This window comes from Rhinopithecus roxellana, chromosome 5, assembly GCF_007565055.1.
Source record: "Rhinopithecus roxellana isolate Shanxi Qingling chromosome 5, ASM756505v1, whole genome shotgun sequence".
Taxonomy (NCBI): Eukaryota; Metazoa; Chordata; class Mammalia; order Primates; family Cercopithecidae; genus Rhinopithecus; species Rhinopithecus roxellana.
Genome location: NC_044553.1, coordinates 132,711,122 through 132,732,237, shown reverse-complemented (window position 1 = coordinate 132,732,237; position 21,116 = coordinate 132,711,122). Strand labels below are relative to the sequence as shown.

The 21,116-nt window shown below is 53.2% G+C and overlaps 2 protein-coding genes across 5 annotated transcripts in view; both read left to right on the top strand.

The window, feature by feature from the left end:
- The first annotated feature begins 1,838 nt into the window (after positions 1-1,838).
- LTBP2 (latent transforming growth factor beta binding protein 2) overlaps positions 1,839-21,116 on the top strand; it is a 115,986-nt gene continuing 96,708 nt past the window's right edge. For 2 of the 4 annotated variants that reach the window (XM_030930121.1, XM_030930122.1), the window contains exons 1-2: positions 1,839-2,921; positions 11,002-11,072. In XM_030930121.1, coding sequence (XP_030785981.1) covers positions 2,428-2,921; positions 11,002-11,072 — 565 coding nt within the window. In that variant the 5' untranslated portion in view covers positions 1,839-2,427. The remainder of the gene's footprint in view (positions 2,922-11,001; positions 11,073-21,116) is intronic. The other 2 variants (XM_030930120.1, XM_010382641.2) reach the window with 1 other exon arrangement.
- On the top strand, positions 4,582-5,294 carry LOC104677573 (60S ribosomal protein L9). Its single transcript, XM_010382640.2, has one exon. It carries the CDS (start codon positions 4,610-4,612, stop codon positions 5,186-5,188), a length of 579 nt encoding a protein of 192 aa, XP_010380942.2. The 5' UTR covers positions 4,582-4,609; the 3' UTR covers positions 5,189-5,294.

Sequence of the window (21,116 nt, the reverse complement as noted above, 5' to 3'; positions counted from 1 at the left end):
CAGGATCTCTAGCAAAGGGACAGGGGAGAGGAGGACTATTAAATGGGATGTGATATTGATTAACTTGGATGAGGTTTTGATCTGGACAGGAGCAGACTTTTTGTGCCTGAAAATGGGTCTTAATTATAGAAATAGAACAGTTCTCATGTCTGGCAGGGATGACCTCTCAAGCCAAGGACTCTGCCTGAGATGTCATTAAGGGTGGGAAAGGGAAATTTATCATAATACGGTTGGAGGTAGTAGTGGAATAGTTTCCAGATAGTCCCTCTTGAGGTTCAGCCCATTAAAAAACTCAGTTATATGAGCAAACAAATCAATAACAAGATGATGTCAACTGTTTTATGAAGATGAAACAGGGTAGTGTGTTAGAGAGTGATGACTGGGGTGAGGGAGGGCTACTCTAGATGGGGGTCAGGGATGGCTACTCCAGGAGCTGATATTTAATCTGAGAGGAGCAGTGATCAGGAACTATCCTCTAACATCTTGGAGAGGAACATTCCAGTAGAGGGAAGGGGGCATTCACTCGGCTTGTTCAAGGAGAGAGAGAAGGCCAAGGCAGTGGAGTGTAGTGGGTAAGGGAGAGCAAGAGGTCAGATGAGATCAGAGCGGGGGCAGCCAGTTAGGGCTTTGTAGGCCAATATCAGGGGTCCAGGCTTTATTCCAACAGTAGGTATTACCTGGGCCCATCCTTTGTGTGGTGTGGGAGGTTGTGAACTGGTGCCTGCCTGCCAGCTCCTTCACTCTGCCTCTCTGGGAAATAGGCTGTACAGATGTGCCAGGGGCAGCCCTGTTGATCCAACCCTTTAGGCTGTAGGGAGAAGGCATGAGTGAGAATGGTGTGCTGATTACTGGGGACACGCAAACGGTGCCGATCAGCATTCCCACACCCCTGCCCACCTCATTGCCAACACAAGAAGATGTGAGTGCACACACTGGGTCAATCAGGGATCACCCCGAATTCCCCTCTGGGTAATTTCTGAGTGAGGGGCTGGAGTGGGATTCCAGGAATGGACTCAACCAGAGGCGGGAGGCCTGGATTCCACTCCTCTCTTTCACACGCGCTCTCCTTGAGTGGCTTACTCAAGAGGCTCCTTGTCTTTGCCTCTGTGAAAAAGAGGACCCCTTGGCCGGGCGAAGTGACTCACGCCTGTAATCCCAGCACTTTGGGAGGCCGAGGCGGGCGGATCACCTGAGGTCGGTCGGGAGTTCGAGACCCACCTGACCAACATGGGGAAACCCTGTCTGTACTTAAAAAAAAAAAAAAAACAAAATTAGTCGGGCTTGGTGGCGCATGCCTGTAATCCCAGCTACTTGGGAGGCTGAGGCAGGAGAATCGCTTGAATCCGGGAGGCGGAGGTTGTGGGGAGCCGCCATCGCACCATTGCACTCCAGCCTGGGCAACAAGAGCGAAACTCTGTCTCAAAAAAAAAGAAAGAAAGAAAGAAAAGAAAAGAAAAAGAAGAAGAGGACCCCTCTTCTAGCGCCAGCCATCACCACCTCAGGCCTAGGCGTGACCCTCGTGCCACTGGAGGGGATTGAGATCCAGAGCGAAGGGGGCGGCGGCGCCAGGGCTCTGCAGCCATGGAGCGCCAGGGCCGCCAGCTCCGCCAGGGGGCGCGCCAGGGACCTCCCTGCGCCCCGCGCGCCGCGCCCCGCGCCACCCCTGCTCCGTCCGGCCCTGCAGAGGGCGCCCCCAGCGGCCAGGGCGCAAGCGGAGGGGCTGGCGGCCCTGTTCCATTACGCGGACCTCGGCGCCCCTCCCAGCCTCCTTCAGATCTGCGAGGCTGCGGCCTGGTCACCCGATCCAAAGACGGTCCCTGAGGCGAGGCGCGGGAGAACGATTCGGGGCAGATCGGCAGTTCGAACTTGCCCAGGGCAGGAGAAAGGCGGCCCGGTGTCCCGGTCGTGGCAGGCGCCATCTGCCCGACCAGCGCCCGGGTCAGCCCCGCGCCGCCCCCTGCTCCGCACGGGTTAATCCCCCTCGCCGCCCGCTCGCCGCCCGCTCGCTTCCCGGTGCCAAAGTGGGTGTTGCTGGAATTCCTCGCTCCCTCTCCCGTAATGAGGGGGCTGAGCTGTCCCTCCGAGGAGGGGGCCTGGTGTGGATAAAAGAGACGAAAAAGCCGGGGGAGGTTTCCAAAAATAAAACCGTCCGGGTCCCCTTCAGACGGCTGCAGGCGCGGGGAGGAGGCGCGAAGGTGCGGCAACAGTGAGAGCCCAGCTGGAGTAGGAGCGCTGACTCGAGGCTCGGGGCGCGCAGCCCTCGCTCCGCGGAGAACCGGGCCCCCAGTCGGCCGCTTCAGGGCCCCCTAGACTCAGAGAAGCGGGCCGCCGGGCGGGGCCCGGAGAACAGCCCGCGGGCGTCCAGCGCGCGGACCACAAAGCTCTTCGCGGTGCCCGCGCGTTCCACTCTCCAGCCGCCCCCGCGCCATGAGGCCGCGGACCAAAGCCCGCAGCCCGGGGCGCGCCCTGCGGAACCCTTGGAGAGGCTTCTTGCCGCTCACCCTGGCTCTCTTCGTGGGCGCGGGTCATGCCCAAAGGGACCCCGTAGGGAGATACGAGCCGGCTGGCGGAGACGCGAATCGACTGCGGCGTCCTGGGGGCAGCTACCCGGCAGCGGCTGCAGCCAAAGTGTACAGTCTGTTCCGGGAGCAGGACGCGCCTGTCGCGGACTTGCCGCCAGTGGAGCGGGCCCAGCTGGGCTGGGGGATCCCCAGGAGGCCCACCGAGACTGAGGCCAGGAGGTCGTCCCGCGCGCAGCAGTCGCGGCGTGTCCAGCCACCTGCGCAGACCCGGAGAAGCACTCCCCTGGGCCAGCAGCAGCCGGCACCCCGGGCCCGGGCCGCGCCGGCTCTCCCACGCCTGGGGATCCCACAGCGGTCCGGGGCTGCGCCCCCAACCCCGCCGCGAGGGCGGCTCACGGGGTGAGCATGGGAGAGGGAAGTTTGGAGGGTGCAGAGGGGAGCCAGGGCTCATTTGTGGAGGGGCGTGCAGGCGAGAGGAGAGGGCGCCGGACTCATGCCCTCGTCCCTCTGTCTTTAGTACTTCGGGAAACAGCCCCGAGGTTCCAAAGTCGGGACTGGAAGATTTGATCCGCTTTCGAAGAGTTTAAGGCAAAGATAGATCCTCATCCTAATCCTTTCTTAGCAACTCGCCCGGAGCCCCGACGTTAAATCCTTTCACAAGGCGCCTCTCCACTCGCCCGCGCTCCGCCTGCCTGCAACTAACGAGCTCTTGTAGACGCTTGCAGCGCTGCCGGGATCCGAGAGGCAGCGGGGAGAGGGCAGTGGGGTGGGCGCTCCAGGCTCTTGAGGCCCAGGGGAGGTTGAGCCGGCTCAGGGCGCGGGTGGGCGGAGGTGTCTGGGGCCCCATGGCGAGAAGGTAGATGCGTCTCCAGGAAGGGAGCTGGCAGCGAAGCTGGTGCGTCGGGACAAGTGTGTGGATTGGGGCGTGGGTCGGCCTGCGCAGGCTGAGGGCTGGATGCGGGCGTGGGCGTGAGCTCTGGGCTCTTTGGGCGGGAAGCGTGTCCCGATGAGGCTGCAACACAGTGGGCGCGTGGAGAATTGGATCAGTGTGCTCTCGTGCCTCTAGGTGTAAGCACAATTTGCGTGCGTTGCAGGGCTAAGCCACCCCACAACCCTGCAATTTACTTTTTTGCTCCCCCTGGGTACCACCCCCGGCCCGCTGCGGGCGCCGTCGCAGAGTGAGAAGACGCCCCAGCAATCCCCTTCCCCAATCGGATTATCATGGCTGCGGGCGCTCTCCACCTTGCCGGGGTATGACAGGTGCCTCTGGAATGGAGGGCACTGAGCCCTGGACAGTGAGGGTCAGGGCGGGGCCACCATCGAGAAGTCTGGGAAGGGCTTTGGCAGCCTCTCTTTGCCTGGGCCCGATTTGCCAGTTGGGTTTAGTCCTGGGGAACAGCATGAAAGACACTTGTACCCCGAGTCCTACTCCAAGGACCTTACGCTTCACACCCTTGGCGCTCTCTGTTTTCGTTGGCTGGAGCGCTCTTCTCATAGAGCAGGATTCATGCTCTGTCTCTTTCAGATTTATGTTCAGAGTGGCCTTTGGCCACGCCTGCCCCATCCTCTTTCTCCCTTCACCCTGCTTTGTTTTTTTCATAGTACTTATTCTATCTGATATGTTCTATTCCTATTTATGTGTTTATGGCCTGGCCTCCCAGCCCACACTAATGCAAGCTTTATGCAAACAGGGACTCCATTGTGTCCATTTGTGTCTCTTGTGCCCAGAATAGTGCCTGCACTAGTTGGTATTCTCTAGGTATCTGTTGAATGAGTGGATGAACTCCCTGCCGCCCGTGGAAGGCCCAGCTTCAAGCAGGCAGAGAGTAGATCCATGCACTGCCAAGTCGCTTACACACAGGATCATTCAACAAGTATTAGTGGAAAGCACCTGCTGTGTTTCAGCGTTTTCCTTTCCTGATCTGTGCAAGTGAATGCATGCTTTTAAGGATCCTGCATGCAGAGCATGGGAAAGGGGATGGAGGTCCAGAGTCCAAGGCATTGTTCCTGCTGAGAGAGCAACCCAATTACTTAATATCACGTTGAAGAAATGAACAGATTTTTTCTTTGCTGCGTCTACTGCAAGAATGAAGACCATTCTCAGCAATCAGACTGTCGACATTCCAGAAAATGTCGACATTACTCTGAAGGGACGCACAGTTATCGTGAAGGGCCCCAGAGGAACCCTGCGGAGGGACTTCAATCACATCAATGTAGAACTCAGTCTTCTTGGAAAGAAAAAAAAGAGGCTTCGGGTTGACAAACGGTGGGGTAACAGAAAGGAACTGGCTACCGTTCGGACTATTTGTAGTCATGTACAGAACATGATCAAGGGTGTTACGCTGGGCTTCCGTTACAAGATGAGGTCTGTGTATGCTCACTTCCCCATCAACGTCGTTATCCAGGAGAATGGGTCTCTTGTTGAAATCCGAAATTTCTTGGGTGAAAAATACATCCGCAGGGTTCGGATGAGACCAGGTGTTGCTTGTTCAGTATCTCAAGCCCAGAAAGATGAATTAATCCTTGAAGGAAATGACATTGAACTTGTTTCAAATTCAGCGGCTTTGATTCAGCAAGCCACAACAGTTAAAAACAAGGATATCAGGAAATTTTTGGATGGTATCTATGTCTCTGAAAAAGGAACTGTTCAGCAGGCTGATGAATAAGATCTAAGAGTCATCCAGCTACAGAAAGAAGATGCCAGATGACTCCTAAGACCTACTTGTGATATTTAAATGATGCAATAAAAGACCTGTTGATTTGGAGCTTCTTAAAAAAAAAAAAAAGAAATGAACAGATGCTTTCTAGTACTGGAAGGCTCCTGTTAAGTGCAAAGGAGTGGGGCAGCTGTAGCTGAAGAGCTGAGTAGAGGAGACCTGTGACCTGGGGTCCCTGGGACTCTGTGGGCAGCATGTGGGGAAGCAGAGGGGAGGTGGCAGGAGGGGGCCTGGAGGTGAGGGTGGCATGCAGGTGTAGCACTGCCCAAGGACAAGGGCTTTTTACTGTTGGCACTGGCCCAGGGGTAGCGCTGCAGCTCTGGTGTAGGGGAACCCAGAGACATAGCTTGGGCTGGAGCAGGGAGGAGCTTGTACTGCAGGCATTCAGGTGCAGGTGAGGTGCGGGGGAAGGTGGAGAAGTGTAGCGTGGGGACTGGAGGGTGCACTATTAGAAGTCATGAAATGATGTGGTGATGAGCAAAGCAAATTGTCACCACCACAAGGCTGGTGCATGTGAATAGGCATGTGAAGACATGGGCTGGGTGCCACCTGCTGTACACAGGTGCACACATCACATGACACACTGGTCAGGCTCCTCCCCCAGATTGTCTTCTTCAGCTTTAATAGAGAGTGGGTTCCCTGACACTCCAGTCAGCCACTTCATGTCAGCTGGGGAGACCCTGAGTGGTCATCTTGTTTATTCTCTTCCTCCACCCTGGTCCATTCTGGTTAATGGCTTCTAGTCAGGCTGATCAGGCTGGCCATTCATTGCCTTGTGAGCTGCAGACAGCCAGGGACCAAGTGCCACCTGCTGGTGAATCTTGGAACTACACAACTACTACTGGAGCTTCTTCATTTATTCAACAAATATTTTGGAAGGACGTCTACACCCAGGCCCTATACTGGATCCTGAGGATATAGCAGTGACCAAGACAGGCAGACTCTGTCCTCATGGAACTTTCAATGTAGTGAGGATTTATTGCACATAATAAAGATTTATTAAGTTTGTGCCAGGCTTGTGCCAGGCTTGATGCTAGGTATCTAGGATACAGCAGTGACCAGAGTGGACACCGTCCCTACACTAATGAAATTTACAGTCTACAGGGTTTCTTTTTCTTTTCTTTTTTTTTTTCTTTTTGAGATGGAGTCTCTTGCCCTGTCACCCAGGCTGGAGTGCAATGGCATGATTTTGGTTCACTGCAACCTCCACGCCTGAGGCTCAAGCGAGTCTCGTGCCTCAGCCTCCTGAGTAACTGGGATTATGGGCACGTGCCACCACACCCGGCTAATTTTTTGTATTTTTAGGAGAGATGGGGTTTCGCCATGTTGGCCAGGCTAGTCTCAAACTCCTGACCTTAAGCACTACACCCACCTTGGCCTCCCAAAGTGCTGGGATTACAGGTGTGAGCCACCACCCCGGCCTCTACAGGGTTTCTTGAACCAATCTCACAGCATACCATCTGTATAATATTTTTCTCTACCTTTCCCTCTTGTTCTGTTATTATTTTTCTTTAACTTTATATTCTGTTAAATAACAGGATTTTGTGTTTTATCTGTTTTAAAGTATATTATGAAGTTTTACAAATGCACTAAAAGGTATTGAAAATAATATAACTTATAGTCTAGTTTTATCAAACCTTAATATGTTGGCATATTTTGATTCCAGTTTTTTAGTTGAAATTTCCTCTATAAATTTGTCTCTTTCCCTCCCCAGAGTTGATCACTACCCTGAATTTGATTAATTCCAATAGATGTTTTTACAATATTACTATAGATACATGTATCCACAAAATATACAATGTTGTTTTGCATATTTTAAATTTAGATAAGTGATACCATATTTCATTATTCTTCTGCAATTTGTTTTCTCCTCCTCATTAGATTTTTGAGATTTAACCATATTAATATAATTAGCCCAAGTTTATTCATTTTAACTGCTGTATATTATTCCTTTGTCTGAATATTACCACAGTTTATCCATCCTCCTGTTTTTGGACATTTAGTTGAATTACATTTTTTTGCTATTACAGACAACGTTTGACTCATTTTTCTCCACAAATAAATTCATAACTGAAAGGAAACTTTGTATCATTATAAGTTGAAAACAGTACCACTTGTTATAAAGAGAAGGTAATTGTAGGAAAATTGAAATGAAAACAAAATGTTCTTAAGTTCTAGTCAGACATCATTCATTATCTTAGGAAGCTCAACTCTGTGGCAAGTTCTCTCTGTTGGAAAGGGGGACTAGCATGTGTTGAGGGGAGGACCTGGCCTTTTTCACTGACATAATTAGGTTAGAAGGATCACCGAAAAGAGAATCACTTTCTCACCATGTAACTCACTGTTGAATGTTGTGATCTGTAAACCTAAAATGCCTTTCCTACCCTCAGTGTGGCTCATCCCACTTTTTGTGAAACTCCAGATTAAATGAAACAAAGAAGTATTAATTGTATACCACGTGTTGGGCACTGTGTTAGACTCTAGAGGCACAAGGAGAAATAAGAAAGAAATCTCTAGATACCCAAGACGGAGATACAACCAATGACCTGAAACAGGCAGTACTAAATGATCCTAGCAGATGCAGATGGAGAATGAGGGAAGGCTGGGTAGATGATATCAGAGCAGGTGGGTTTTTTGTTTGTTTGTTTGTTTGTTTGTTTGTTTGTTTTGTGAGTTTTTTGAGACGGAGTCTTGCTCTGTGGCCAAACTGTAGTGCAGTGGCACAATCTCAGCTTACTGCAACCTCCTCCTCCTGGGTTCAAGCGATTCTTCTGCCTCAGCCTCCTGAGTAGCTGGACTACAGGTGCACGCCACCGCACCCAGCTAATTTTTAGTAGAGACAGGGTTTCACCATGTTGGCCAGGATGGTCTCGATTTCCTGACCTCATGGTCCACCCGCCTCAGACTCCTAAAGTACTAGGATTACAGGTGTGAGCCACCTTGCCTGGCCCAGGGGAGGTTTTATATAAAGAAGGTAGTATCTGATCTGGAAGTCTTGGAGTATGCAAAGGATTTCCATCAGTAGATCAGAGAGGGAAGGCATTCTAGGCAGAGAGAACAGCCCAGGCAAAGGCATGAAAGTGAAATCCATCAGGCAACTAGGGAGCAACAAACCTTGCATCCTTGGAAGAGCAAAGCCTTGGCTGTGGATGGTTGTGGATACAAGGTGGGGGTGATGGGGTCAATTAGACTGCACAGGCAAGTAGGCACGTGGGTGCCAGGTGACCTTGTAGAGGCCAATGGAGAGCTGTGGGAGGTTTTTAACAAAGGGCTAGTGTGATCAGATTTGGCCCAGGTGGAATAGCAGCTCTCCCAGACTGCTAGCCAGATGTGTCCGCTACAGTGATGCTGGATACTGGGCTAATGTGTGCTGAGTGGTGTCAACTGGAAGACTGAACTCAGATGATCTCTGAGAGGTACCTTCTAGGGAGCCAGAGCGATTGAATTGTATATCCCAGCTGTTCAGGCTCATTTGCTCTCTCTGCTAGCCAGAGCCCACTGAACTGACAATTCCCAGCTGGTCACTTCCCTGGGCCTGCACCCAAGACTTTAATATTGGCCTGTAGGGATCCTCAGAGTCTCTCCTTGGGGACCTGAATCTCTCCTGAGTGCCCTACCAGCCCCAGCCTGGCCTCTCTGCCTGGCAGCCTTTGATTCTGGCCAATCCTCCCTGTGGCCGTATATCCCTTAGGGCCTACTCTGCAGGCAAAGCAGGGCTGGCCCCTGCCCTCCCACAGTCAGCTGCAAAGCCATCCTGAGGGCAGCTGGGGTGACGGCTGGCTCAGGGGGCCTCCTTGGGCTGGGCTCCATGCCATGACCTCCCAGCCAGGCAGGCTCCTGCGTCCGTGCTGTCTGGGTTCCCACAGGCCCTAGTTCTTAGAAAATTCCCAGGGCACAGAATCTGTTTCCTCTCAGAGCCCTCCTAGCCCCACAAGAGGTCTTGTCACCACCACAAGGGGTAGTGACATACAAGTGGGTATGTAGTTTCCCCTTCCACTGGGGCACAACCCCAGAAACTCTGGGTCTGACAAGCAGCCCTTTCCCTGACCCCAGTGACATAGGCCCTTATGCAGCCAGGAAGCTGCTAAAGGTGGTCGCCCAGAGAGGCTTTAAGGTGGCCCGAGTGGCACAACTCTTGGCTGGCAGGACATTCTGGGAGCTCCCTGGGAGGGAGGCAGTGCCCCACAACTTTGGGCCAAAGGGCCAGGAATGGGCCTCTGCTTTTTCAAGCTGCAGGAATTTATTTTGAATTCTTCATAAGACTCCAAAAACCACATAAGCTTTGGGGTCCACTCAAATGTCAAACAAACTCCTAAGTGGGACCAGATGTCGCCATGCTGGCCGCAGAGATCACAGGAGCGGCCGCCCTGCTCTGTCCTTTGCCTGTCCAGCCTCTGTACTTCTCCCTCCCCTCTCACCCTCCAGTTCCAGCGCCCAGTGACGATTTCTGATGATAAGGATGGAAGCCAGAGCCAGGCCCAGCCTGCCAAGGAGTCGCTCCCTAGAGGTCTTCAGGAGAAGCCCTTCTAGGGAGTTGCCCTGGTCTAGGCATGTGGGTCTTTAGCTGCGGAGTCAGGGCCGGGTGGAAACTGCTGGTGCTGCTGGAGTGCACCAAACACCTGGAAACAAAGTCTGGGGAGCTGAGTGAGTGCCCCAGCACTGTACATCAGTGTCTCATGCGGGTCCCTCAGAGCCAACATCAAGGAGTAGCTGAAGGGCTGGGCACAGTAGCTCACACCTATAATCCCAGCACTTTGGGAGGCTGAGGTGGGTGGATCACCTGAGGTCAGGAGTTTGAGACCACCCTGGCCAACATGATGAAACCCTGTCTCTATTAAAAATAATTTTAAAATTAGCATGGTGGCAGGACCAAGGTTGCCATGAACCGAGATTGTGACATTGCACTCCAGCCTGGGCCATATAGAGAGACTCAAAAAAAAAGGAGTAGCTGAGGGAAGAACTCTATTTCCCTATAGAGTAATTCCTGTTTGTCTCTCAAATAAAAATTGTGCAGAGGCAGCTTAACCCACATCCCCAGCCCCATCCTCCTACCAGCTTGCCACCTTGTAAGCCCCTCATAAGCAGGAATTCTAGAGCCCCCTTCCTTCAGTGTCCACTCAGGGCTCCGCCTTCCCATGCACCAGACTGCTGGGGGCTGAGACTCCTCAGTGTGCATTTGTTGGCAGGTGACACCGCATATGACCTTGAGACTGTTTTATGTGTGTCTTCCAGCTTCCCTTGGATCGTCAGCATTTGTAGGGCAAGGACCTTGGTGTTTTGTTTGTTTGGTTATTTGTTTTGTGAGAGGCAATGTAGAGTTGGAGCGTGGCTTAGAGTTGGGCCAACCCAGGTTTGAATCAGGCTCAGGCACTTACCTGCTGTGTGGAATTGGCAAGTCACTGAACCTCTCTGAACTGGCTTGTTTATTAGCTTTAGGATCACTGTCATTGTTGCCCCAGTGGACTGCCTTCTTTATGTCAGATGTTAAACATTCTCACCTCATTTAACCGTCATAACAACCCAATTAAGCAGCTATCGTTATCTCCATTGTACAGATGGAGAGAGTGAGGTTTCCCAGGGACATGCAGAGAATGGCAGAGTCAGGATTCAATCTTAGATTTGCACGTAGAATGAGGACGGCCTTCCCAGCCTCTCCGTGTTCCCCCAGGCCTTTCCTGTAGAAGGTGGGACTGTGGGAAGGGCTGTCAATAGTCCCCAGCTCTGAGCATCCTTTTGTTAACTCTGTTTTGGTGACTCCACAGGAGGAACGTCTGCGGGGGACAGTGCTGCCCAGGATGGACAACAGCAAACAGCACCAACCACTGTATCAAACGTGAGTGCCTCCACAAGTAGCAGACACTCCGCTGTATGAGACGTGGAGTGCCATTCCCCACCCTATTCCCAGGGCAGGTCAAGCTTAGGGACTCCAGAACCTGGAGCAGAAGCGTCTTTCCTAGTCTGCGTCCTGAAGATGCAGCCCCTCTTTAAAGTGGAGGCAATATCCAGTGGAAGGGAGGAGGTTTAAAAATGCCTCCAGCTGGGGCTGGGAGTGGTGGCTCACACCTGTAATCCCAGTTTGGGAGGCCAAGGTGGGTGGATCACTTGAGGTTGAGAGTTGAAGACCAGCCTGGTCAAGATGGCAAAACCCTGTCTCTTCTGAAAATACAAAATTAGCCGTGCGTGGTGTTGGGCGCCTGTAATCCCAACTACTCAGGAGGCTGATGCAGGAGAATCGCTTGAACCTGGGAAGCAGAGGTTGTGGTGAGCCAAGATCATGCCACTGCACTCCAGTCTGGGTGACACAGCGAGTCTCCTTTCCAAAAAGAAAAAAAAAAATGCCTCCAGCTGGACACAGCTTCTCAAATGAAATCACTGCTCGTATTTTCAAAGCTTCCTGCATTCCCTCCTGCTGCCCTACTGTGTTGGCCCCACTCACACTGCCGGCAGAGTCTCAGGAGCCCGTCCGCACCTGTGTTCTGCGGAACATGCTTGGCCCAGAGCCTCTGCATCCCACATTTCCAAGGGCACAATTCATGGGATGAGAATCCACCTCTGCCCTGGCCCTTGGCCCAATGACCCTGGCCTCTGATAAGGACTCTGCCAGGATGGTCAGATGACACTCTCTGACCCATGCCTGGAGCCGTCTCCCCCTGGACTGCTCTGATGTCTGGCAGTCTGGCTCGAAGGAGAGAAAAGCCATCTTATTTTGTGGAAACGTAGGAGTGAGTTGGGAAGAGCCAGAGCCTCCATGCCCGAGCCTCTTCCACTGATGGTATCAAGGGCATTAACAACAACAGGAGCCAGTACCTTCATAGCACTCACTTGGTGCAGGGTGCACTTTAAACATCCTCTGTGGCGGCTGGATGAGGAACGCGAAGCACAGTTGGGTAACTTGTCTAAGGTCACGTGGTCATGGTCAGGAAGTGCAGAGCTAGGATTTGAATCCAGACAACCTGACTCCAGGGTCCTTCTTCTTAATACCTGTACCCTGCTGCCAGGTATCTCACCTTCATTTTTGGGCCTCACTTTCTGCATCTGTGAACTGGAGGTGATGGTACTATTGCTGTCACTGCTACTACTACTGCTACTATTAGCTAACAACTGAGTACGTACTAGTGCCCAACACTGCACTAAGCTCTTCACATGCGTTACCTTAGTTTGACCTGTCAGTCATCTTATGAAGTAGGTGTGTGCTTATCATCGTGGCTTACAGATGAGGAAGCTGGGGCTCGGGTTGCTTGGGAAACATGGCCAAGCTCCGCTGCTGCAAGTGCTGAGCTCGGGCTGGACCTGGGCAGACTGACTCCAGAACTCCAGGCTCTGATCTCCTGGGCTTCATTCCCTCCCGACACCAGAGGGGGCTGGGCATTCCAGAGTGTGGAATCCCCACAGACCATAGCAGATATGGGAGTTTGAGGGATCCCCTTGGATCTTTCTCCTTCCTCCCACAGGCCCCTCTTGGGTCCACATCAGCTCCCCAGGAACTCTGCCTGACTGTCCTTCAGGTGGCTGCCCCTGCCTCTGCCAGTCCCAAGCCTGGCTGCAAAACCTCAGTCTCAACAGCTCCCTTCCTTCAAGGACCAGTCCCAGGCCCTTCTCAGTAGGAGGGCGTCACAGTTAATAGTCCAGGTATGTGACAAAACATATGATGTTCCCAGCACGATGGATGCCCTTGTCTAGGAACATCATATGTAGTTCTATGACAACGTAGGATAACGTGGTTATCCTGACACCCTACTTGACAGGATATAGGATGCAATGGAGTTGCTCCCATTCCCACGAGGCTGGACATGCGGGTTTACCAAGCTCTTGGCTTCTGCCTCAGGCCTCATGGCCCTGACCCTCTCTGCTTGTCTGAAGATGTAGCTCAGGCAGAATCTTCGGTCCCTTCTAGGACCTCCAGATAACAGAACCAGAGCCAAAAACTCAAAAACAAACAACAAAGCAGATCTGCTTGAACACCCTTTCCTTTTCCGGGAAACTGGACGCGTGGGGGCTCTCAGAGGTCAGGCCCTCTGTGGCCAGGGGCACCGGTGGGGGAGAAACCCTTGTCCCTCACTATTTTATTTTTACTTTTAAATTTTTAAGTTTATTTTTTGAAACAGAGTCTCACTCTGTTGCCCAGGCTGGAGTAGAGTGGCACAATCTCGGCTCACTGCAACCTCCGCCTCCCAGGTTCAAGTGATTCTCCTGCCTCAGCCTCCTAAGTAGCTCGTGTTACAGGCACCTACCACCATGCCTGGCTAATTTTTGTGGGTTTTGTTTTTTTGTTTTGTTTTGTTTTGTTTGTAAAGATAGGGTTTTACCACGTTGGCTAGGCTGGTCTCAGATTCCTGGCCTCAAGTGATCCTCCCACCTCAGCCTCCTAAAGTGCTGGGCTTACAGGTGTAAGCCACCACGCCCAGCCCCTCATAATTTTAAAGAAGAAGAAAGTGAGCCTCAGAGAGGTGGTGACTTGCTCAAGGCCACACAGCTCATTGGAAAAGAACCTGAGACTCAAAATCAGCTCTGAGCAACTCCTCTGGGTAGGGAAGCCAGGGATGTGGGTGGCCAGGTGGCTTTATGCTAAGCAGAAGCTCTGGGGCTGGGGTCTGGCACTGTTATTTTTTAAACAGCATCCCAGGTGATTCTAGGTGTGGCCAAAAATCACTGAGCAGAGTTGGGGGTCAGTCATAGGGAGATCTGCCTTGGGGGCCCTCCTCAAACTTGAATGTTCCCCCAGTCCTCTGAGAATCACATCAAAGAGAAAATTCTGATTCAGCAGATCTGGGGTGGGGCAGATATTCTGTGTTTCTAACCAGCCCCAGGAACGCTGATGCTGCTGGCCCAGGGACCACACTTTGAGTAGCAGGGCCTTTCAGGACTCAGGAGGCCTGGGCAGGAGAGATTGGGACTTGGAGGTGGGGAAGAGGGTTGGTATGTTCGAGAGAGCGTAGCCTTTGCTGGGAGGCAGCATTGGCTGATGGAGAGTGTTGCTGAGGTTTCAGCTGAAGCTGCAGTGGGTGGCTTCATAGGGGGTGGGCTTCTCCCTAGCTGCCTGAGGGGTCTGGGCATAGGTCTCACTTGGGCCCTCCAACCCTGGAAGTTCTCAGTTTCCTAACTTGCTAGTGATGTTCCAGCGTTATTCTCTGCCAAACTGGGTTTCAACCCTAGAAACTCAAGGTTGAGTGAGTTTGCATATTGTTACAGTACCAGTGCATGTGTGTGGGGGTATCCTCGTACCCCGGCGGGTGCTGCACCAGGATGCTGAGGCAGGATGCTGCCAGTACCTTCTCCCCCGGTATTTCCCTCCCTGTCCCTCTCACCCTGCTGCCCCCTGGTCACCCACCCTGACCCAGGCACACAGGCCAGCAACTCTCCTGGAGGGGGTTGTCAGTGGGCAACAGCCTCTCCCACTTGAAGCTGGCTCGCCCGCAGCAGGGCTGTGTGCTCATTAACTGGTCCCTGTGCTGTTTGCTTGTTGCTATTTGGCTGCTAATAAGCCTAATGAGAACCACGCAGGCGGGCGGTGGGGTGTTGGCACTGGATGGCTTTGTCCAGAGCTCTGCAGAAGGGGGGACTCTTGGCTCCACACCCCATCAGCTGGCTCTCCCCCACCCCTGTGGCTCTGCACCTCCCTCTCCTCTGCCAACAGCTGCCCTCCTGGCTGGGGCAGAGACTGCCAATGTTGGGGAATGTTCATGATTCTGTCCTAGCAGTTTCACACATGAAGGGATGCCTTCCTGGGCCGGTGAGAGATGGGGGCCGACATCCCCCACTGCCAAGGGTAAAGTCTAGTGCCAGAACCACGGGGAGACTCAGTCTCTCCCGGATATCTGCGGGCCCAACCCACTGCCCATGCGCAGGGAGTGCTGGCTCCTGCTCAGTTGCCCTCTCTTCCCTCTAGCAGAATCAATCCCAGGTCACTGTCACACACCAGTCCGTCTCCCAGGCCTGCCCTCCTTCCACCCTGATCTGCAGGTGCCCATTGCTAGAAGCCCAGCCCCTCCTTCCACCTTGGTGGGGGCTAGAGCTGGGCCGCCGAATCCTCTTCCAGTCTTGGTATCTGCCTTTCCTTCTGTGGCTTTGCCAGCTCTCTCTCTTGGGATTTATGTGTTTATGTATTTGTGAAGGCAGCTGACTGCGGCCTGCCGGGCCCTGCCCAGCAGAGGGGAAGAACTGGAGGGTGTGGAGTGACAGTGTCCTGTTTATAATTGCAGCTTTTGGAAGACTGTCCATTCTTCCCAGACTGGCTCCTGCCCAACCCTACCCCAACTGGGGAAGGGGATTTGAATACTCCCTAGACTTCTCATTTTATCTCAGCCTAGACGCACAGGGGCTGGGGCTGCTTTGGGGAGGACAGAAGAGAATCCCTGCAGCTGTCGAGGAGGGGGCAGGCAAGTTACTCTGTCACTCCTGCCCCCAGCAGCAAGGCTCCATAGTAAGAGCATGTACTTTGGATTCTGGCACCAGATCCCTGGAGACATGTTTGAGTCCCAGCTCTGTGTCCTGGGGCAAGTGACTGGCCCTTTTCTAGCCACAGGGCCTCATCCATAAAATGGGTATAACAATCTATATAGAATTGGTTTTGGGGATGAATAGTATGAACTCAATAGCTCTTACTGTGCGCCAGGTACGATTCTAAGTACTTCATATTGTTAATTTTTAATCCTCACAACAACCCTATAAGCTACATTGGATTTTTATCCCCATTTACAAATGAGGTTGGCTTTCTGTCCGAGTCATGCTACTGAGACTCAGCAGAGCCCAGACATGAATCCAGGTAGCCTGGCTCCAGAGCGCAAGGGCTTAGCTCTGTGCTTTCTGATAAATGAGTAAATGTGTGTAGACAGCCTGGCGCAAGCTAAGTTTAGCTGGTATTTTAATGCTAGATCAGGAGACTATGCTGGACCGCCTGGGTTTAAATGTCAGCTCTCGGCTCCACCGCGTGGCTGAGGGGCTATGGGCAGGCTGCTTTAAGTCTTTGTGTATTGGTTTCCTCTTCTGTAAACCGGGATCAACATTGGGCCCTGTCTCCCAGAGTTGTACGGAACAAATGAGGTCACTTAGGTCAGATGTTTAGTTCAAGGCCTGGCATGTGCGATGCACTCTATACATGTTTGGCCTTAATTTCGAGGGCAGGGACTGTGTCTCACCACCCCCAGCAGGCAGCGTGCTGGGTACAAGGTGAAGGGTCCATAAGTGTATACTGAATAATACATGGCCTCCCCCAGCCCTGTGCTGAGAGAGCTCTTTCTGCTGCCCAAGTTCTATCGACCCTTCCAGAAACTCCCCACAGTGTTCAGGGGATCCTGGGGATGGAGACGCTGGAATGGGTCTGAGCATTTTTCTGCGTGTATCACGTGAGCAATGGAATGGCATTTCCCCAAGTCCCCATCTCAGTCCTACAAGAACCCTGTCTCTCCTGATCTGAGCTCCTCCTTGGCTTCCCTGAGAGAGCCTGTTTGCCCCATTCATGCCAACCACATCCCAAAGTGGAAGACTGTGACAAGGTGGCTAAGAGCCCTAGCTTCAGAGTCAGACTCCCTGAGTTCAAACCCTTCCTCCATAACTTACTAGCACGGTGATCTTGGGCAAGTTGTTGATGGTTCTGCCTCAGTTTCCCCATATGTCAGATGGGGACAAGAGTAGTACCTAGTGTAGTTATAAGAATGAGATGTTTACATGAGGTAATACGTGTAAAGCGGTGAGCCCAGCACCTTGCTATGGTAAATGCTTAACAAGCCTTAGGAAAAGGGGTGAGGGCAAGGGTGGGATTTTCATCTTCACTAACTGGTTAGCACCTTCCAGAAGCCAGGAAAGTCTCATCTCCAGATGAACCATCCAGTGGGGACTCCAAAGTTGGCAGGGAGTGGTGGAGAGGAAGGTGGGAGATGGCGAAGGGGAATAATTATATGACCTCAGTGGAACCCAGCTGATATGTAGGATGCAGTCTCATCAAGAGACCCTGTCCATTTCTTACCCCTGCATGGAGGTACCCTTCCTGGGGAGATCTTCCTAGGGAGCAGGTTACCCTGAGGCTCTTTGTCCAACGAGGTGATTAGGAGATGTCCTTGACTGGGAGCTTCCTGAAGCCAGGTGCTGTGTCCTGCTGACACCAGTGGAGTGCCTGGCCGTCTCTCCACACCTGTGTCCTTTATACGTGCTTGGGGCCTGTTTATCAAAGAGCTGAGTGAGCAAATGATGGCGTGGGTGACTGGCAGCTTCCTCCCTCCATCCCCAGCTGCCTCTTCTCAGTCTCCTTTGCTGGCTTCTCCCTCTCTACCTGACGTCTTAATGTTGGGCTTCCCCAGGACTTTCCCTAGACCTTCCAAGTCCCTCACCCCAAAGAGGGGAGCCATAGGAGCCAAGCGGAGCATGAACCGCCCCTGGGTATTGAGTGCCGGCAGGCACTGTGCCTGACAATTGACATGCAATACTTACAGTAATGCCCGGGGTTCACTCTGCCTGGATGTGCCAAACGCTGCCATCTTCCTTCAAACCCTCATGGTGTTCTCTGTCCTGGTCCCCTCCTGTGTCCCTGGCTGCTGCTTCTCTTCTGCTCACTACTAAACTGTGGGTTTCCCAGGACTTAGTCTGGGGTCTTCTTCTTTTCTTTGTCTTTGCATTGCTCCCGGAACGATCTGCTGCCTTCTCAGGGATGTAAACATCGTCTCTGGGCCAGTGACGCCCAGATTCACATGAATCCTCTGCCAGGCCTCTCGTCTGACCTTCAGTCTTCCGCGTCTGCTGCCTACTCGACATCTGCGCTTGATGCCTCCCAGACATCCTCATCCCAACTTGTCTAAAATGAACTCGTGACTTCCCTTTCTCTGAGCTAACTCCCCCGTGCAGGTCTTACCCACTCTGTTAACTGGCACCCCCATCGACCTGACTGCTCGAGCCAGACACCCAGGGGCTACCGGGACACCTTCCTCTCACTCAGGCTTTGACATCAACCCATTAGCAAGCCCTGTTTGTTTTACTTCCTCAGTCCGTCATGGACCTGCCTGCTTCCCTGCTGCCTCTCTGGGCCAGGGCCCTGTCACAGCTCTCCTGGGTGACACTGCAGCCTGCTGCCCGCTCTCCCTGCTGTCCTCAACACATCCCACCTGAACCTTCCTGCCGCAGTGTCTCTGCACTCACCCAGCTCCCCGAGTGCAGCCTGGGCCACTGGTCTCTAGGTCGGTGGACACGCTGCTGCCTCTGTTTCTGCTCCCCCTCATCTCTCTGTGAGGCTGGCCCTTGTCATCTACCCCGTCTCTGTTTTGAGGTGTCCTCCTCAGAACGGCTGCCCTGGCCCCTCTGGCTTGATTGGCCCCCACTGGCCTTGTTCTTCTGGATCTTGGGCCCTCGACTGTCTCTTCCATCCCTCACATACCAAGTTCTGCTCCACTTCTTTGTTTTTATTTTTATTTATTTATTTATTTTTGAAACAGAGTCCGGCTTTGTCACCCAGGCTGGAGTGCAATGGCGCCATCTCGGTTCACTGTAACCTCTGCCTCCCAGCTTCAAGCAGTTCTCCCTCAGCCTCTCAAGTAGCTGGGATTATAGGTGTGTGCTATCACGCCTAATTTTTGTATTTTTGTAGAGGTGTTTCGACTAATGTTTGTATTTTTGTAGAGAGGTGTCATCACGTTGGCCAGACTGGTCTTGAACTCCTGACTTCAGGTGATTCACCTGCATCGGCCTCCCAAAGTGCCGGGATTACAGGCATGAGCCATCATGCCCATCGTGCTCCACTTCTTTGTTTATCTATTGAGTGACAGTCCCTCTGACTAAATTGGAAGCCCCCAAAGGACAGTCTCTCTTGTTTGCCATCCTGGCAAGTCATGCATTTGAATGCATTACTGTTTTCTAGAGAAGAACATTGAGGCCCACAGAGGTGATGAAACTGGCCCCAGGTGAGGTCCCACAGTCAGAACTCCAACATGGGTCTCTGACTGCAGGGCCACACTGTCCTTCATGCCCCTGCCCTGGCCTCTCTGAGCTGTCAGTATTTGGAGTGGTGTGCTCATCCTTCCCGACCGTCCCGGGCCTGGGCGTGGGGCTGGTGCTGCCGTGGGAGGGTGGCTGGATCCACTCCAGCCTAGAACTGTCTCCCCTGGAAGCTGCTTCTCTAGAAAAGACTCATCCCCAGGGACCCCTCCCAGCGTATCTCACCTCTGGGGCCCCTCTGGCACTGAGGCTTCCTCCCAGACAAGCCTTGGGACTGTGGGGATGGATAGGCAACTCTTCTCTGCTTTGGGGCAGCAGCTGGAGAGGAGCCTAGGCCTCTCAGCCCTGAGCTGGGCCCAGAGTCTTCCTCCTCATGCCTGCTGGAGCCAGTGGGATTGGGGCTGCTCTCTGCCCCAGCCCCTGGCCCCGCAGCAACCCGGCCCCCACCTGGCCCAGCCTTGCAGCATTTGTTAATGCAATTAACAGGGCGGTCCATGCTGAAGGGCTGGGGGCCAAGGTCTGACTCACACCTCCCCTTCCTCCCCTCCAGCCGCCAAACGGTAGAGGCCCGCTTGGCCTGCCAGACAGCGTCTGCAGAGAGCAAGTGAGGGGCCAAGAACGGCATCTTTCTCTCATTAGGAGCTTTTATGTGAACACAACTGCTATTTTGGAGCTGGGCACTTGGCCGGCCCCGGAGCCCCAGTGCGGTTTCCAGCCGTCCTGAGCCGTGGCCCCGGCACAGCTGTATGGAAGCTGGGTAGCCCCTGAGGCCCTGACTTCTCCCACAGCCTGGGGGCTTGGGCCCTCAGTCAGGGCCTGGGAGACACAGCCCCTGGGCAGAGCTTGAGAGTGGAGAGAGCGATTCTGAGGTGGATTCCAAGGGTGCATGTGAGCCAGACAGGGATTCCCTGGGCTAAGGGATCTCTGACATCAGGGTCCCTCCCCTGGAAACCAAAAGTCAAGGTTGTGGAGAAACAGCTCAGGACCACACGTGGACCCCCCAGTAAGCAGATTCCAGGAGCAAACAGGTCTCCAGGTGGGGTTCCAAGTCAGGTGCCCAGGGAGGTCTGAGGTAAATCCTATGGATGAGGTGCAAACTGTTCAGTCTGCGAAGGCCCCTAGCTGTGAAAGGGGGCAGGCACGGGCCTGAGGAGGGGATCGGGTGGCTCAGTGGATAGGGTCTTAGCATCCCACTGGCACAGATTTTAGGGAGAATGGAGGTTTAACCTGGGAAGCAGCTGAGCTTCAGGAGTGGGAGGGCTGGGCCCAGAGTCTGGAGTTGAAGTTCCTCCCCCAGACCAGAGCGGGTGGCACCGGAAGCCACCGAGGAAGGGAGAGGCCGGAGGGGCCCACCCTGAAGTCTCTGCCTCCTCTATCTAACGGTCATAGATGGGTGGAGGGAGAAGGTGTCTCTGGGGCCCAGGAGAGAGAGCTGATGACAAACGCCTTGCCTGGGGGTAGGGTGGGGATGGGGAGGGGCCTGGCTGTATTTGACACCTAGAAAGCAGTCCCCACCCAGCACCACAGCCCTTGGTTGTTCATCTCTATAACCAGGGCCTGATCCCTGGAGAAGTGTTTGAGTCCCAGCTCTGTGTCCTGGGGCAAGTGACTGGACCTTTTCTAGCCACAGGGCCTCGTCCATAAAATGGGTATAACAATCTATATAGAGTTGGTTTTGGGGATGAATGATATGAACTTGATAGCTCTTACTGTGTGCCAGGTACGATTCTAAGCACTTCATGTTGTTCATTTTTAATCCTCACAACAACCCTATAAACTAGATTAGATTTTTATCCTGAGGGCCTGAGTTAACATTGCCGTTTCCTGGGGAAAGGGTCATAGCTGAGAAGCTCAGAGGCCATCTTGCTTCTAGGGGAGTGAGTTGTTTTGCTGTTGTTTTAAGCTTTGCTGTGCTGGCCAGTGGAACTTCCTGTGATGATGGAAATGTTCTATGTCTTGC